The 18,433-nt window shown below is 40.9% G+C and overlaps 1 protein-coding gene across 1 annotated transcript in view; it reads right to left on the bottom strand.

Annotated features, from left to right (window-relative positions):
- Positions 1-18,433, bottom strand: part of PTPRN2 (protein tyrosine phosphatase receptor type N2) — a 583,237-nt gene that overhangs the window by 246,036 nt on the left and 318,768 nt on the right. The window contains exon 12 of the mRNA XM_033165163.1: positions 12,043-12,107. Within this exon, the coding sequence (XP_033021054.1) occupies positions 12,043-12,107 (65 nt within the window). The remainder of the gene's footprint in view (positions 1-12,042; positions 12,108-18,433) is intronic.

Genomic DNA, 18,433 nt, shown 5'->3' with positions numbered 1-18,433 from the left:
AGATTAAATCCAGGACTGCAAAGCATGAGCCATATCTATGATCCCCTAGCATCCCTCAGGCTCTTGGGACTTAAACACTTTTAACCTTAGGCATGCCACTCGTCTCTCAGCCTCGGTCATCTTGATACAGAGGCATATCAGTGACACAGCTTCACAAGACAAACACCAAATACTGTATCACATTAATATTACTGTAGAAAGGGGGTGTTGCTTTGCCTGTGTTTTAAATGCTCTTCTTCCTCTACTTGAGGATATGTTTCCTAACTGGAACTGGCAGGAGTGGATCTACTAAGAAACCAATGAAGCTTAAGTGGTTTTAGTCCACATTGCTTAATTTTTTTGGAGTCTAGTGGACCCAAACTGAGTCACACAACTCAAATTGATTGATTTTTGGTTGTATATATTTCAACAATGCCAAAGTTTTAGAGTAAGTAGCACAGATGTTGTAACGGTGGAGTGATCTGTCGTGGAACAACCCCATTGAAGAAGATAACAGCCATTACCCTAGACCTTGCTGCTGTTGCGAAGGGGCCCTCATGACAGATCAAGCTTCAGAGCTCCCAAAATGTAGGTCCACCATTGGGGACTGCATAATAGAAGCACTAGCGCATAACCAACTTCACTGTTTTCCACCTAAATTCTGTGCCCACTTCAAAGTTCTAGTTTTGACCTTTGAAAGCCTTCATGGCATGAGACCACTCATCTGTCTCCATATGCACTTCTCTGTATCTTATGAACTTCTTCTGAGGCACTTTTTGGGTGCAGCCTCAGGGAGATGTGTGGCAGGTGGCCACTGGAGAAAGACCCCATTTAGTGGAGGTATTTTGGTTATGGAATACCCTCCCCAAAGAGGCCCACTTGGCACCTTCTTTATGTTCTCTTTGATGCTAGGTGAATACCTTGTAATTTTCCAAGGCCTTTTAATCTGTTCCTCCTTTAAATTCCTTTTTGTACAGGCTATATTTTTTATGTTTTTCTTATGTTTTATGCATTTATTGTAAACATTCTTAATTTACCTTCCCCCTTCTTTGTTGTAAGCTATATTGAGAACATGGTGATAGGATAGCATATAGATCTTTTAAGAAACCCAGCCAGATGGGCGGGGTATAAATAATAATAATAATAATAATAATAATAATAATAATAATAATAATAATAATTTATTATTATTATTATTATTATTATTATTATTATTATTATTTAAATAAAAAGTTTCTTATCACAGAATACTTTCTTAAAGGGTCTACAGTTCAGTGGCAAAGCACATAATTTGCATACAGAATATATCCCCCTCCCCCTGAATCTCCATTATTTCTACTTAAAAGAATTGCATAGCAGCTGTTGTAAAAGAACTCTACCTGAGACCCTGGAGAACTGCTGCCTGTGAAAGTAGATAATGCTCAACTAGACAGATCACTGGTCCAACTCACTCTAAGGCAGCCCTTATACATATTTCAGATTTCGAATATACCGGTATTTCCATTGCCTGCCCCCCTTACTAGGGGATAAAGTCTCTCCTCATTTGTTAATGACAGTGATGGTGGTTCTTAATGCCACCGTTGACTGCTGTTCACTTTACACTGTTGAAATATTATTCTGATATACTGCTAGTTTATTAAATAGTTTAGTTAGTACAACATTTGATTCAGGATATTTTTTTTCTTGTTTTCCTCCTCTAAAAACTATGTGTGTCTTACGGTCAGGTGCGCCTTATGGAGCGAAAAATACAGTAAATACCAGGGTTTAAAGTGCTTGTGAAAATGATGGGATGGTGCCATGGTCTTTTGTGCATACCTTGAATATCAAACCCAGTGTTTGCCAATCCTGTCCGATGTTCATGCCTACACCAGTCATCTTAGATTTTCTCATAAGAAAAAAAAAAACTATTCATAACACTTGGAACCTACTATTATTAAGCACGCTAACATTTTGTTTCAAAGAGAACTCCACAATGCAGTATTTCTCAACACTGCATGAAATGTACAGTAGCCTAACGCACCTTAAAATTCTGACATCAACGACACAGAAACCAAGCGAAAGAACGGAGTGCTTCAGGATCTAGCTGTTTCTGTGCATGGGAACCGAAACACACAAACATAAGAAAACATCCCAAAAACAACATTCTGCAGTTATCCTCCCATTTTCAAATCACCCATATATCATGCAGAATGTCTTCTGATTTATGGTAACTGACAACAAAAGCAGGATGTGGGTGGAGAACCCACATTTATTTCAACCCTATACCCTATATATACCCTATATATATATATTGTTTTCCTAGGAAGCAGGTTCTTGACAGATCCTACCCCCACCCCTGATTTCTTCTCTGCGGTAGCAGATGCCAGAAACAGCATCTGATACACTGGTCACCTCTAGTGTTATCCCAGCATGTTCATGGCCTCGAGGACTTGGAGTGGGACTAATTTCCATATCAAACCCAATTTAGATGAAACATCTTGGTTTAAGAGAGAGAGAGAGCGAGAGAGAGAGAGAGAGCGCCAGCGCATCAATAGCCCCTTGATTAGATTTTTATCTCCTGAGCAGACAAATATGAATATTTATTACCAAGAATGCAGATCCCCCCCCTTTTGCTATTTCCATTGCTCTGATCTTGAATATTATCCACTGCTAATTTTTATGAAAATTTGGGCAACATAATGTTTTCACATAAACTGACAGTTCTTGAGATAATCCCATTATTGTTTGGTGGGAAAATGACAGTTTCCACTTATTCATGTGTTAACGAGGGATTAAGTATTGTTTTTCATCGCCATAATGTTAAGATGGACTGGAAATTAAAAACTGAACATTGTATAGGAGAGCTGAGCTTTTGTGCACCAGAATTTGTTTGCATTCTCTTTAGGGGAATCTGTAAATTAGCAGTTTAACAATCAGCATCTTTTATGTCCCAGCTGAAAATGGCATCATGGAAACATCAATAGCATTTATAAAATAAATTCATTATCTTTCCTGCTCACTGCTCACATGGATACGCGCGCACACACACACACGCACACACGCACACACACACAGCATGCATGACATCTCACAAAGAAGGGGAAATATAACAAAATTCAATGTTTCCTGATTGGGCTAATGTTAAGAATTTTCACCTCTGTGCGACTGATTTTCTTACTTTGACTGGAAGTGTATTTTCTTATTCTTATGAACGCACCAGCTGCATGATCCTAGACAACTGTTTGGAAGCAAGGGTCCTTAAAAGCAACAAGATCAGTTTGCAAGAAACTATATGTCAACGTATTTTATGTCAGTGGTTGAAAGGTAGCATTTTTAAATGGCCCACATTCTTAAGGTGATTTACAATAACATTCTAAAACAGTAAAACAGAACTAAATAAATTGGCCCATTAGCTTCTCAATCATCCAAGCCAAATGCCTTGTCAAATAGGTCAGCTCCCCTTCTCTGGGGGGCTGCTTTGTGGGAGGGGGGGGATCTGGGTCCTTGTAGTGTGCCAGCAGTGGGCGAAGGGAGGCAGCCCACACCAGGAGGACGCCTGGCCACGTCACGCCCCCCAGCTGACCAAATGGGTTGGCTGGGGGGCATGGCTACGACTGTTTAAATTGCAATGCGGCCAGGGAAGCAGCCTCCTTTTGCCTCCATTCATTGGATCTCCCAGCCCGCCTGCCCACCCTCTTCTCTTGCATTTATTGACTATGGCCTTGCTATGACTAATTTCGGTCACCTGGTTGTTGGGGCCAGGTAGGAATTTTTCCACTTGGCAAATTGGCACCAGCCATTTGGTTTTCGCCTACCTAGTAGCAATTGTCACAACTTTGTAAGGTTAAGCATTGGGTAAGCCTTATTACGGGAGGGGAGGTTGTTGCCTCCGCCTGCCCCTCTACATTAAGGGTATCCTGTTAAAGGGATCTGGGGGTGTGGTTCCTGTCCGAAGCCTGGGCATGGGCTAGGGCCATGCCACGACCCCAACGGTAACCCTGAGGGATGCTCTTAATTAATGTATATCATAGGGCTCCCCCTTCCGATGGTTGACCCTTATGAGACTCCCTGCAGATGGGCAGGACTCGGGATATAGCCTTGCTTCACCCAATTGCCTAAAACAAACCGCTCACATTTGTAACCAATAAAGTTGTGGCCTTATTTATCCCATTAACCCAATATACTTGTGTTTGTGTATTTATTTCGGAGGGAGCTGCAGGGCCCGGGTCCTCGCCACGCAAATTGGCTTTGTCTGTTTTATCAAAGGCCTAACTTGACATTACATTGGAGCATTGTGTTTGGAAGTTTAGTGTGATTTCCATTTTGTAAAATCAACTGTTGGCTCTCCTAATTTGCACTAGGGCTATGGAGCAGAGGAAGGTGGGTTCTGAGTGTTTTTTCCCCTCCCATCATGACCCTGATCTAGATCCCCATCATCACCAGAACTATTTAGCTATGGAGGATATATTTGTTATGTTTTATTGATATTCTTGCTGTAACCCACCCTGGAGTCCTGGAATGGAGGGTGGGAAATATGTTTTGAAAATGAATGACGGAACGAATGTATAAAACTTGGTGTCTTTAATCCTTGAAGAATGTTCCACATCCTCAGAGCTGTAGTCTGGATTCTTGCTGCCACTGTCTTGGCATGCAATGTGGCTCAAGCAGGGATCGAAGTGGTTTACCGCTTGACCCATGTTTTCTAGACATGGGTCTGACCAGTTTCCTGACTGTTCCATGTTTTCTAGACATGAACAGGAGCAGCTTCCCCCTTGCTCTGGTCCTTTTTCAGCATAAACCTGCTCTTTAGTACTAAATCAGGGCAGGCGTCAATCCAGATAAAACTTGAACTGCTATTTGCTCCGAGTGAGCGCCAAAAGAGTGGTTTTTTACTGGGAGGAAAGCAGTGGGACAAGAGGAAGTGTGGATAAGCCCTGAGGTTATGTTGTTTAGTCGTTTAGTCCTGTCCAACTCTTTGTGACCCTATGGACCAGAGCACACCAGGCACTCCTGTTTTCCACTGCCTCCCGCGGATTGGTCAAACTCATGTTAGTAGCTTCGAGAACACTGTCCAACCATCTCGTCCTCTGTCGTCCCCTTCTCCTTGTGCCCTCAATCTTTCCAAACATCAGGGTCTTTTCCATCAGAACCTATCAAGCAGGCATGTCCAACAGGTAGATCACTGGTAGATCATTGGCTCTCCCCAAAGAAGCTGAACAACTGTGGCTCCCGTACAAAAAGCTCAACATTTTACCTCCTCCCTGAAAAAACTCAACAACTTTGACCCGAAACCCCCCCCCCCAAAATGGGCCTTCCTCCTTCCTAAAAAAGCCCAACAACTTTGACCTGAACCCCCCCCCAGAAGGGGATAGATCACTGCCAGTTTTTAACTCTGTGAGTAGATTGCAGTCTCTTGGGAGTTGGCCACCCCTGCTGTATAGAAGTTATAATGTAAGCATTGGTTTTCCTGAAGCAGAAATATAATTTTAAAAACACTAAAAGACATGCCATACAGAGCAGCCTCCGTATGGTTTCTTTTTCAGGCAGTTGGCAGGTCACAGAAGTGGATGTGTGATCCAGCCCTAAGCCTAAATATAATAAAATTTTCTGTGGTGCCACTAGACTGGGGCCAGTAGTTCTATAATAAGAGTTCCACTCCCTACATTACACTACCCAGCCTGTGGTCTAGGTACACCTCTGAAAACTGGTTTTTTAAAACTCCACTCTCCCCCAACTTGATGATAGCAGGACTCTGATAACAATGAGATTTATGGAGGAGATCAAAAGCATAATACTGCCTGAAGGGCTCAGTTATTTCTTTTATAGTGGTAGATGGTTCCCACTGAAGATAAAAGACATACTCTAAAGACAGAAAAAAGCAATGCCTCTTTGACAATTAGAGAACCACAGGACTGGGAAAAACCAGTAGAATTAAAATGTATACTAATGTTGGAGCAGTCATTCGGTACCTTGGGGTGTATGGGGTATTAGGGGAGGGGTAGTACCTCTGATGGGGGACATGTCATGTTCCTTCCGGGGTAGTTTGTCTTTTTCCACCTTTGGTCCCCACCCTGCACTCAGCTCTCACCTGTGGCTCTCAGAAGCTGCCAGCATGTGACAGTGGGTTTTCCCCTACATGTGAAGACAGGCTCCGATGGATTGAGTGAATGAGACCAATAGTGGGTCCAATGGTCAAGAAGGTGTTTTCTACACATACTGTAGAGAGAAGTGTGGGGCAGGTGGGGCTCATCAACATAGGAAGGTAGCCCATCTAGAAGAAGGAAAACTCTGGTCCTAAACTTTGGCTGCCTTGTGGAAAAGGCTAAGGAGTAAACCCTATACAAATCCAGATTGGAGTGCCTAAGACAGTTGGATGCGTCCTTCCAGCAACTCCTGCAGCTGAGCTGGCACAGAACACATTGTTCCGCTTTCCTTTGGACCACATTAGCAAGGCCAAAATGGGGAGCCTTGTGGTCCGGGCAGCCCAGGACCTCCACACACACTGCCAGGCTTGCGTCCCATGGAGGTCACTTCTGGGCTGCTAATGCAGTGGTTTGAGTTCACCCCTGAAGGCACACTCCATTCTCTCTCAAGACAGACAGACAGACACCATCAACAACATTTGGTACCTTTATCACACACACACACACACACACACACACACACAGTTGTATCCAATGCTAGTCATACTCACCCACTGAAATTAATAGACATGAATAACTGAGGTCCATTAACTTCAATAGGCCCCAGCTGATTACTATGTTAATATTCAATATAGCTGTTTACAATCCAAAGAACGGTATACACCTCTTTAGTCTAATAAAAAAGAAGTTACAGGTGGGTAGCCGTGTTGGTCTGCCATAGTCGAAGCAAAATAGAAAATTCTTTCCAGTAGCACCTTAGAGACCAACTGAGTTTGTTCTTGGTATGAGCTTTCGTGTGCATGCACACTTCTTCAGATACGTTGTGAAAAAGATTTGTGCACATGGAAAAAGGATGCAAAAGCTCATGAATCAGCTATATTTCACTTCACCAAAACCATTATAACAAAGGTTGAGGTCAGTCATTGGTGGAAAAACCCCATACAGGTTAGTAATTTTCCCAAACAATGCATAAGCATAGCACGTTTTTTGCAACCAGTGTCTATATCATATGACATGAAAGGTAAAGGTACCCCTTACTGGATCGTAAAACAAAACACCCTCAATTTTAATTCAGCATTCATGTTCCAACATGCAGCCAACAGGTTTTCTGCTAGCCTTTTTCTTTTAGCTCTTTGCTTCCTTTCAGAGGACAGTCTACGGTTAAAAACCAACAACATTGTGAAGCCCAAATACAAACTGTAACTTGGATTAACATATGTTCTGTGTATTGATTATTTTTATTTAAATAGCCCAAACAAAAGCAAAATAGGACATATGCATTCCCACAGTCACAAGGCATATACCGACCTCTCTTTCATTTTACATGTTGCTGAATAAAAAAAAAAAAGAGGAATTACTGCTGCTACCATAGCAACCGCTCAATCACTTCACAATTCTGCTAGTTTAAAAATCACACGCGCTATTCCGATACAGAGGGATTCATGAGGCAACATGACACTTCACTATTGTGCTTTTCGCAATGTTTCAAGAGCACAACACGTATCAGAATAAACTGATAGCTGCCTCTGAATTTCAGGAGCCATTTATAACTTTTTATTATCATAGCTCCCTGTCATTTTCTTATGCAAAACGTGCATGAAAACAGATGTAAAGATATTTGAATTGCAAGATAAGAGAAGAGATTACAGGAGACAACCCGTTTCAGAGCTGAAGCTGCGACCTGTCAGTCACAAGTCAAAATACTTCTTCTGTGCAGTATTCAAGGGGGGATAAACACTTTGATAAGTGACAGAGGGAGTTGCACTGGATGGGCGTGTGATTAGCTTTAATCACAGAAGAGTCGTCCTGGAAGTTATTGTCACGTTTGAGTTTCAAATAAAGATAATACCTGTAGTGTTTGCAGGACTAGGGGCATATGTTTCTACAGATCATTTTATGCTTGATTTAAGCAGGATTGCTCAAACAACTGCAGCCCTTGTATCATTTGAATATCTGCAATCCTGTGCATACTTGCATAGTAATAAATCCCACTGAGACTTACTTTGGGGTAAATATGCACAGGCAGGCTTCTATCCCATAGCTACTTTTGCATATAGACCTTACATTAGCATAGGCTGGTATTCTTGCCACATTATTGTCTAACCTGGGCTTTTTCTTCTTTTAGAAGTGGCAACCACTGGAGGAGAGCCAGACTAGGATTGCTGCATGTCTGGAAGAATGCTTGGCCTTTCGCTTTGCAGCCAAAACCACTCCTCCAAAGACCACCTCCATACCCTCCAACATTTCTCCGATGAAAATAGGGACATCCCTGTTAATAATAATAATAATAATAATAATAATAATAATAATAATAATAATTTTACCCTGCCCATCTGACTGGGTTGCCCCAGCCATTCTAGGGGCTTTCCAACATATATAAAACCATCATAAAACATGAAACACCAAAAACTTCCCTATACAGGGCTGCTTTCAGATGAGTTCTAAAGGTAGTATAGTTTTACCTATCTTCTTAGCTTGGGGGTCACATAACTCTATATACCATCCAACATTTCTCCAGTGAAAATAAGGACTTCCTAAGGAAATGCAGGACATTCTGGGATCAAATCAGAAACCGGAACGGCTTCTGTAAATCTTTCTGGGTCATGTGACCAGCATGACTAAACTGCTTCTGGCGCAACGGAACACCGTGACGGAAGCCAGAGTGCATGGAAACACCATTTACCTTCTCCCCGCAGTGGTACCTATTTATCTACTCGCACTGGTGTTTTTTTGAACTGATAAGAGCCAGCGTGGTGTAGTGGTTAAGAGTGGCAGACTCGTAATCTGGTGAACTGGGTTCACGTCTCCGCTCCTCCACATGCAGCTGCTAGGTGACCTTGGGCTAGTCACACTTCTTTGAAGTCTCTCAGCCCCACTCACCTCACAGAGTGTTTGTTGTGGGGGAGGAAGGGAAAGGAGAATGTTAGCTGCTTTGAGACTCCTTCAGGTAGTGATAAAGCAGGATATCAAATCCAAACTCTTCTTCTTCTTCTTCTTCTTCTTCTTCTTCTTCTTCTTCTAGGTTGGCAGAAACTGGGACAGAGCAACAGGAGCTCACCTCGTCGCAGGGATTTGAACTGCCGACTTACTGTTTGGCAATCCCAAGAGCGCCACCTGCATCCCAGTCTTGGGTCAGTAATTGTCTCTCAGCCTAACCTACATCACAGAGTACAAGTATGACGAATATGGGATACAACCTGCTGCCCTCCTGAGTTCCATGGAGAAAGGTAAGGATTAAAAAATGATTTTTTTTAAAAGGCTCCAAACAAACAGGACAAACTTAGACGGGTTATGTGCATATTGATGGTCATTAAAAAAAAACCCAGAACATTTAAATAAGCTCTTAGTATTACAGTATGGATAATGCAAATGGTATGGTTTTGATAGAACTGATCTAGCAACGCTGGTGGCAAGTCTGGGTCATCCGAACCAAGGGTGCTACCCTTTTTATCAGTATGTGTGAAGGTTGAAATCTCATGGGACTTACATAATAAGACACCGTGACATGACTGTGAATACTTACTGTTTGTGATACTGTTACTAATTTTCTTTGAGCCGCAATACACAGCCGCATTATACCTTGAAGACGTGTTTTCACAATTATGTGCTATGCTTCGAATTTCCTCGCTTAATTACATCAGCGCAGATAATAATCTTGCAGTCTTGTCTCCAGGAGGCACATACTCATTTGTAGAGAAAACTCCCTGCTCTGTAACCTTCTAGCACAGATGCCAGTTCAGAAAAGCAATCCCATTGACTTCAATAAAATCAGAATTGCGTCTGGAAAGCTGCTAACCTGTTTAAATGCCCGAGGGTTAATTACTTTTCCCACAAACACCCCAATCCTAAACACATTATCTGGAAGCAAGCGCTATCGATTTCAATAGAATTTACCTCCTGGTAAGTCTGCTTAGGTTGCTGCCTTCGAATTATGTGCTTAGCTATATGCGGTATGTCAAGGAACAATTCCTTACGTCGGGGAGCTTTCCCTCCGAACACATGAAATAAGACAGGCATATGTCATGACTTGAAGTATGAAGCACAATAAATAAAAGACTTGAACTGAATTTTTAAATGCACAGCTCATGCATACATGCCTAAGTTTGGTGCACGTGTTAAACATATATGTACAACTAATATGTAGCATTAGTAATTGCAGACTTCCATGTTTATGCATTTAATTGTTTATTTTATTTACATCCCGCTTCTTCAAAAAAATTGAAGTGGTTTACATAAAACATAGAAATATGCTGATAAGTAAAACAGAACTAGCTAAATCCAGCAGAAAACAGATTATCTAATTAAAAGAGGAACAAACCCCTGTCTTTCCTCCCCACTACAGTGTATAGAGACTGCATCTCTGCCCACTGTTTGTTCACCAACTGCATTCTCCCCAAGAACGTCCACCTTGCAAATAAAAAAAATGCAGCAAGAACTCTGTATCCCTGACTCTGCAAAAACTCCCTTTAAACCTTGCTTGGGATTAAGTCTCATTGAACCAAACAAGATGCGCTTTTTAGAGTCAATCATCATTGGCAGCTGTTTGCATGTTTCTCCCACTTTAAATGGCAGCCATCGCCACTGGGAGCCTGATCTTTGGAACCAATAATTTCAAATAGCAGCTTGTGGGTGGGGTGGGGGTGGGGATACTTTTGTCAGGATCAACAGTGAAGGAAGCAGAGGGCCATCTCCCATGCATGTGATAGTCCTGAAGCTGGCCAGTCCCCTTTATCTGCTATTCACCACAACTGCAAGTGATTTTTGAGCATCACATACAGTTTGGCCCTTAGTAAGCATGCTCAGGATAGGGCTTCAAGGCTCCCAGATGTGGCTGCTTGTTGTTTCACTGCAATGCAAGAAACTTCTGGATGTGGAATATTTGGAAGGTATGTAGGTTGCGGTGGCTTTCCTTTGGCCAGCCGGAGCCTCCAATATATCAAAGGTGCTTTCAAACATCCTTGCAATCCCAGCTGATTACCTGGAGCACCTGACCCACCTATCACAATGAATTCCTGACTATCAAGAGCACTTTATCTCTTACATATGCAAGGATACAATTGATGGGTCCACTTCCTGTCCTTGTTGAATTTTTCTGCCCCCCCCCAACACACACACACACACACACACACACACACACACACAGAGCTTGGTTTTCGAGCAAGTCATCTAGGTTGCATTGCAATTGAAATAAAGGTTGCTATTCTATTGAGATCTGGAGACAGGCCTTCCGTAACCTAGACAACGTAGGTGTGCATGCTTTTGAGTCATTTAGAAGCAAAAATATTACAAGGGACACCTGAACAGTATAAGAGGAACAGTGGGGATTCCCCTATCTCACGGAGGGGAATAAACTTTTGTAGAAATGGTAAAAGTGGCTTGCTACTTCTTTGTAAAAATAACACCAGAATTTACAATCTGGTTTAATTCATGGAAAGTTCTGGAAAATCTTCATTAATAAATGATGAGCTATCAGTACAGGGTTGTGTTTTGATTTTTTTTGCCTAGTGATGTGATTATAATGACTTAGAAAAGTGTTATATTTATACTTTAAAAAATAGCAGTTCACAAGCAAGCTCATCTACATATTGGAAGGACAAATACATCAAATTTAGGTCCCTGTGGATCTTGAGATGAAACAGAGCTTGAGTGAAACCAGGTGGGAATAATCAGACACATCAATTGCTTTGTTCGTCCTAGGGGATTTTGCTCCTGACATACTACAAAGCTAGGAAATCTATTTCTTAAAGGCCACAAAGATTTACTCATATGGTAGGTGGAATGTGATATTGTATTATGACAGATACAACAGTCTAATAATCAGATTTTTAAAAAGCCTTTAGGATGATTAATCCAGTTCACATACGAACATCCACAAGATCTAGGATCTTATAAAATAACAAATCAAACATTTTAGATAATGACATGTACTGTAGTCACCTACCTCCCCCATGCCAATCTGCAAAATTTTCAGTCCTGTTGCTTTTTCAAGCTTGTCTTTGTTGTCAGCTGTTAGGAAAATTAAAGAATGGCAGAGTTAAAGGAAAGTTGAGAATGAAAGGATTTTGCATCATACACTTTCATCACTGCTGAGATGCCAAATGTTTTCCCACATTCATCCACACAGAATCCCTGTCAGTTGGATTATTTCAGTTTTACAGAGGATGGGATAAGGAATCAAAATGTGCCCTCAGCTAATCATTTAAACCATAGCTAAACATTTGAACCTAGAATCAAGTTCTTAGACCAACTGGCTCTATTTGTCACATAGCCTTACAGAAACTAAGAAACAGAGTTTTCAACTAATTAATAGGGTTTATATCCTGTCCATCAGATCACCTCAGGTCAGATAACAATATATAAACCAAAATCATACAATTTCCACATATGGTTCTATATATAAGTATCAGCACTCAAAAGTCCTAGAGGCAGACAGATGTTTTCTGCTGGGTCCGAAAGATGGACAGTCAAAACACTTGGCAGAGGATGTTCTTCAGCCAGGGAGCCATTACCAAGAAGGCACCCCCACCATGACCCACAGGGCTTTGCAGCTTATATCAGAGTCCATCCACTTATTGGGTCACATCAACACCATAAATTTAAAGCACATGTCTTCTCCTCAAAATTATTGGTATTGTAGTTGGTTAAGAGTGCTGGGAACTGTAGTTCTTTGAGGGATAAACTACAGTTCCTAGGAGGTATTGGGGGGAAGCCATGTGTTTTAAAATGTGTGCTAAATGTACTTTAAATATATGGTGTGCTCCTGAGACTTCAGTCCTCATGCAATCAGTCGCCAGACTACATAGGTCTGCTGGGGTTCTTGCAATCTGGTAGATATCAGATAAAGCTGCTGATTTTATACACCAGGGTCAATCATACTGCTGGTCAGGGGTTCTGGTGATTTTAGATGAGGTGTCCAGCCTGCTCTGCACTGAATTGCACTCTTCCTAAAGTAACAAGTCTCACACTTGAAAGGCATTCCTGAATGTAGTGTTGCTCTTGGGTCAAGAGGTAATGGCAATGGCCAGCTCTGTATCAATTGCATCCATTCTTAGAGAAGTCAGACCTGGCCACAGCCTTTCTAAACTTAGTTACTTCATTGGATTGGAATTCTGTCTAATGCTCTATTCTAGCATTCAAAAGAGAGGACAAACTGTGTACACCAGTCTCACCCCTCCTGACTGCAGGCAGGATGCTAAGTTTCTGTCATTGCTGGTTCATCCTTGATTATATTATATTTTACTTTGTTATTGTGGGATATATCTAGCCTCATATAATCAACATGCTTAACTCTACTTAATTCATGAAGGGGTTCAGACCATAGAATAATCTGTCCTGCCAGGCTTACCTAGGTCACTTACTGTCACCTTGGAAGGGTTACCAAACTCTTTGTTCTCTCCCTTTTCACTATGTGAACTCAACCAGTAAAGACATCTAAACTGGATGCTCCAAGCTTACAATGCATGGCTTTAGCAAGCCATCTTTGTCATTCCATACAAATAATTTAGAAACATTTGCGACTTTGAAACTAAGCTAGGTTTTGCTGCCTGTGTTTTCTTGCTGCTGTATGGAAAAGCACATAAATCTGACGTCTGAAGAGTTTGCAAGCAAACTTATCAAACATATGGTCTCTTTCTATACTAAGGTAAGTGGAGAGTTTTGAAAGTGACTTAGAAAGGGATATTGTAAAGGTCTAACAACCTGTATTTCCAAGCTTTCCTTTGCTACATGTGCTGTGATTTTAAAATCTCTGCTGAGGTTCTCTCAGCAAAGAGTACTTGCCCTAAACCTCATCTAGGGAATTCTCCTTTTATTATGCCATTTCTAGTATTTATTCTTTTAACCAAATGCTAAAACCGTTATATTGCTTTACCCTAATGTAATGTAAGCTACCTTAGGTGGTTCTTTTCGCTTAGAAATGTGGGATATACATTTTAATATAAGAAAGGAAATAAATAATGAAAGCATGTACAGTGGTACCTTGGGTTTAAGTACAGCTTAGTTTATGAACAACTTGAGTTAAGAACGCTGCAAACCCGGATGTAGGCGTTTTGGTTTGTGAACTTTGCTTGGAATAAGAACATGTTTCGCTTCCTGTTGAGTGTGTTCTATTTGTAAATTGAATCCCCCACTGCTATGGGAAAGCACGCCTTGGTTTAAGATTGCTTTGGTTTAAGAACGGATTCTGGAATGGATTTGTAAACAAAGTACCACTGTATTTGCCCCACCTCATGTGGAGGTACTTATTCATTCAATCATACCCTCATTGAAATCTGTTTAGGTCAGAAGACTATTGTCAGTCCCATATTCTTGCAACAAATCACATGGAGGTCTCCGTGCCTAAGGACTGAACTTCATTCAGTTGACATCATGTTGATTTCTTTCTCAGGGTGGGGATGGCCCCAGTGTCTAAAGATATGGAATTTGCCATGAACATCCAGCTCTTTTCCCATTTCTACCAGTCTTCTTAATCCCATACACTTTTGAACGCTCCCCTTGCATTCTAGTTCTTGCATTAGAAATAAGTGCACACCCAGGGCTTCAAAAAATGTTTTCCTCTCTTTGCTTTCAAGCATGCTCAAGAGCTTTCCTGGACTGCAGCCTAGAAGTGTAGATTGATAGATAATTCAATTCAGTATTGCTATTTAGTTATTTATATAGTGCTTCACGCATTCAAAGACTCAACTAACATCAGTCCATTTATTTATCCTTACAATTCCCCAGAGAGATAGCTAAGTAAATATTATTAAATCCCCTTTGTACAAAGAGAAGGGCAAACTGAGGCAAAGACGTGACTCAACTCTCCCTAGCTGCTCAGAATCAGTGCTGGGGTGGGGATTAAGATGCAAGCCTTGTTGAGAGAATAATGATTTCAATGTGTAAACACCTACGTATTTCTTGCAATATATATATATATATATATATATATATATATATATATATATATATATATATGCATTTTCATCTACATCAGTGATCACATTGGTTTGGTACATGTACTAAACAACTTAGTATTTTACGTACTGGAATAATTAAAAAGAAGGTGCACTCAAATCCCATTGATTTCAAGTTTGATGTGTAAAGTGAATGTTGTCTCCAATATGTTATATATACGTCAGCAAAATACTGCAACCTGAATACGCTGTTTCACAGATATTACTTTTTTTTTTATAAAGATTTTATTGGTTTTCCACAAAAACAAAGACACAGAGACAATACAGAACACAAATACAACATACAACAATTTCAAACAAACCTAAACATAAATACATCTAAATCGGAACACCAACATCCCTTTACTTGTTACAAAAAAAAAATTTCTTGTTTCAAATCTTCTTAGGGTGACTTCCCCCGTTTTCTCTCCTTTGCTTTCAATACTAATATACTTTGATAACATCCATCTTTAAATTTAAAATCCATTATCATTATCCATTATCATTAAAATAGCCAAATAAACTTCTTTACCTTTGATTAACCTTATAATACAACATATTGCTTCTTAAATCAATTCTAAAATCTTATTTACCTAAACTTCTGCTAATAATCATTCAAATATCACTTCTTTAGTTCAAAATCATAAAAACTTAACATCTTATAATACAACATAATACTTCTTAAATCAAATCTTAAATCATATCTTGCTTAAACTGCTGCTGATAATCAATCACATACCTCTTCACTAGTTCAAAATCATAAAATCTTAACACGCTATCCTCAGGGTACCATAGAGCCGTCCTAATTATAATTCAAACATTTTCACCCTATCCCTCTTCTAACCATTTTCCTTGGCCATCTCAGGCTCACCCACCAGACATCTCTCCATCTCAGCTCTTTTTCTTTAATGCCATAAATCAAAACACAGTCCATAAACTTCCTCGCAGGGAGCTTCGGGGAACGCCAACTCTCATCTTCCAGCAACACCATTTCAAAGTTCAGATTATCTTCAATTTGTATCTTCAAAAATCTTCTCACCTTCATCTCTGGACTCTCACTCCAGAGGCAGGGTATAAATCTTCCAACCCTGGGTCTCTCACACCCCCAGGGTTTTAGGGCACCAACCCTGTGTCTCTCACTCCAACAGGGTTTTTCAGCTCCTTGGAGTTGTGAAGTCGCTTTGTTATATTTCTCCAATATTCCCTCCAGTTCCCTGGCAAAGTTTACTTCCAGTTTGGCAAAGTTCTCCAAAATCTCACTATTTTTTCCTGATCCATAAAACATTTCTTCGAAATTCAGTCTTATCAAATCCATTTTCTGATTCAACAATTCTAATTTTAAAAGGGTTATCCTTTGTTCATGGGTAATGCCCGGATCTAAAACCAGTTTGAAAGCACTTCCGGCGAGGACGCCATCGCGGGCGGTCGTGGGTCGCTTCGGCAGCGAAGCGACTCAGGCCGACCCGGGGGTTGGAGCCCCGCTACCGCTAAGCGGGGCTCCGGTAAGCCGCGGGTCGAGCGTCCCGCGGCTTGGGCCCTCCGGCGAGCCCACCATAGCTCCGAACCCTTCCCTCGCTCCCCCTGTAAAGGGGGAGTGGGGGTGAAGGGACTACGGAGCTGGGCTGAGGAGGAATGCCCCAACCGGGCTGGCGAAGCGGCGGCCGCCGCTCGCGGTGAGCGGTATCGTTCTACCTGGTTAAGAAAGACAGAGGAAGCAGGTTGGCCGTGAGTACTCTAACAGTGGATTTATCCTGATATTTGGCTCTCCGGGAGAAATGACGAAAAGGAAGCCCGTTTTGACTCCCTTTGGAGAAAGAGAAAGTAACTGTATCAATGGCGACTGCTGTTACAATGGAGGATACAAATGTTTCGAATTCTACAGGCAAGATCGGTCAGACCCCTTTAAGGGATCAAAGTTGGTGGAAATATTTCTTTTGTAAAAGGATGGAATGTAATCTTTTTGCCCTGACTCCAGGGAAAATGGCTGCGGAGATCTGCGTTAGAAATGGAAAAACACTGTGACTAAGATGGCAAATGTTGTAATCTGATACCCTGTGCCCATTTCTACCATGTTGGGCTTTGTTTTCAAGTTGGTTTTGGACTCTGGTCTCACGCATGAACAAAGGACTATTATTTTGAAATTGGAACTGCTGAACCAGAAATTAACCTTGTTGAACCAGGATATGGCAAGACAGTTATATCTCACAGAACAGACTATTGTGAATATGGCTAAATTGGAAGAGACCTTTGACAGGGAGCTAAAGGGGATTATTGAAGTACAAAATACATTGTTTTTGCAACTCCGAAGAGATGGAACGTCCTGTTGGAGTGAGAGTCCCAGGATTAGGAGTCAATCTATATCCAATTTCTGGGGTGAGGGCCCAGGAATGATGGGGAAAAGACTTATTCGTTTACAATCAAAAGATGAATGGAATTTCGAAGCGGAGATGCTGGAAAATGAGGATCGGTGTACCCTGATGCTCCCTGCAAAGATTGTAATAGACTGTGTCTGGATATGTGGATTTACAGGAAAAGAGGATATTCTGGAAATTGGTCAAGGTGTAAGTTGGAGGAGCATCCGGGGGGAAGTCCTGAGATGGCGTAAGAAAATGGTCAGAAAAGGGATAGGGTGAAATATATTAAGGACAGAAATTAGGATGGTTAATTATGGTACCCTGAAGTCGGCGTGTTAAGATTTTAAGCTTTTGAACTAGAGAAGAGATATTTGAATCTTTGTGTTATTAGCAGCAGTCTAAGTGAAAGAAGATGTCTGATATGATATGATATAAGAAGTAATATGTTATGTTATAAAGTTGTACTATTAATTATTGTGAAGTAATATTTGGAATAGATCCGATACAAAATAAGAAGTGACAGATTATTTTGGAGTAAAAATAAGATTATAAGAAGTAGTGATGTGAACAAGAAAAGTTTTTTTTGTGAAACAAGAATAAGAATTGTTGGTGTATTTTGTTTTGTTGTGTTTTGATGGCGGGGTTTGTGTTTGATGTGTTGTGTGGGTGTATGTGTTATATTGTTCTTTGTATTGAAAAACCAATAAATTCTTAAAAAAAAAACCAGTTTGAAAGCGAAAGCAAGCATGGTTGAAGAAGACAAAGGGTATCAAGTTTCAGTACTTTTCCATCTTTAACTGCTAGTTTCCCAGCGCCATTTTTCCCTGAGGCAGAGTGCAAAGAACAATCCAAAACTCCAAAGAAGAGATATTTCCAATACCTTCAATCCCCTAACAGGGATTCAATCCATCACATCTGTCAAGAAACTTCAAAACAACATTGTATCCAATGGTTCAGCTGCAGCTACTGGAAACTTAGTTATCTTCTCTGTCAACAAAGGAGAGGGACGGGCTTCCTTTTAACATCCCTCCCGGTTGCCAATTGTTAA

Source organism: Lacerta agilis, chromosome 12 (genome assembly GCF_009819535.1).
Source record: "Lacerta agilis isolate rLacAgi1 chromosome 12, rLacAgi1.pri, whole genome shotgun sequence".
In the NCBI taxonomy this organism is placed as follows: Eukaryota; Metazoa; Chordata; class Lepidosauria; order Squamata; family Lacertidae; genus Lacerta; species Lacerta agilis.
This window is presented reverse-complemented; position numbering and strand designations above follow the sequence as displayed.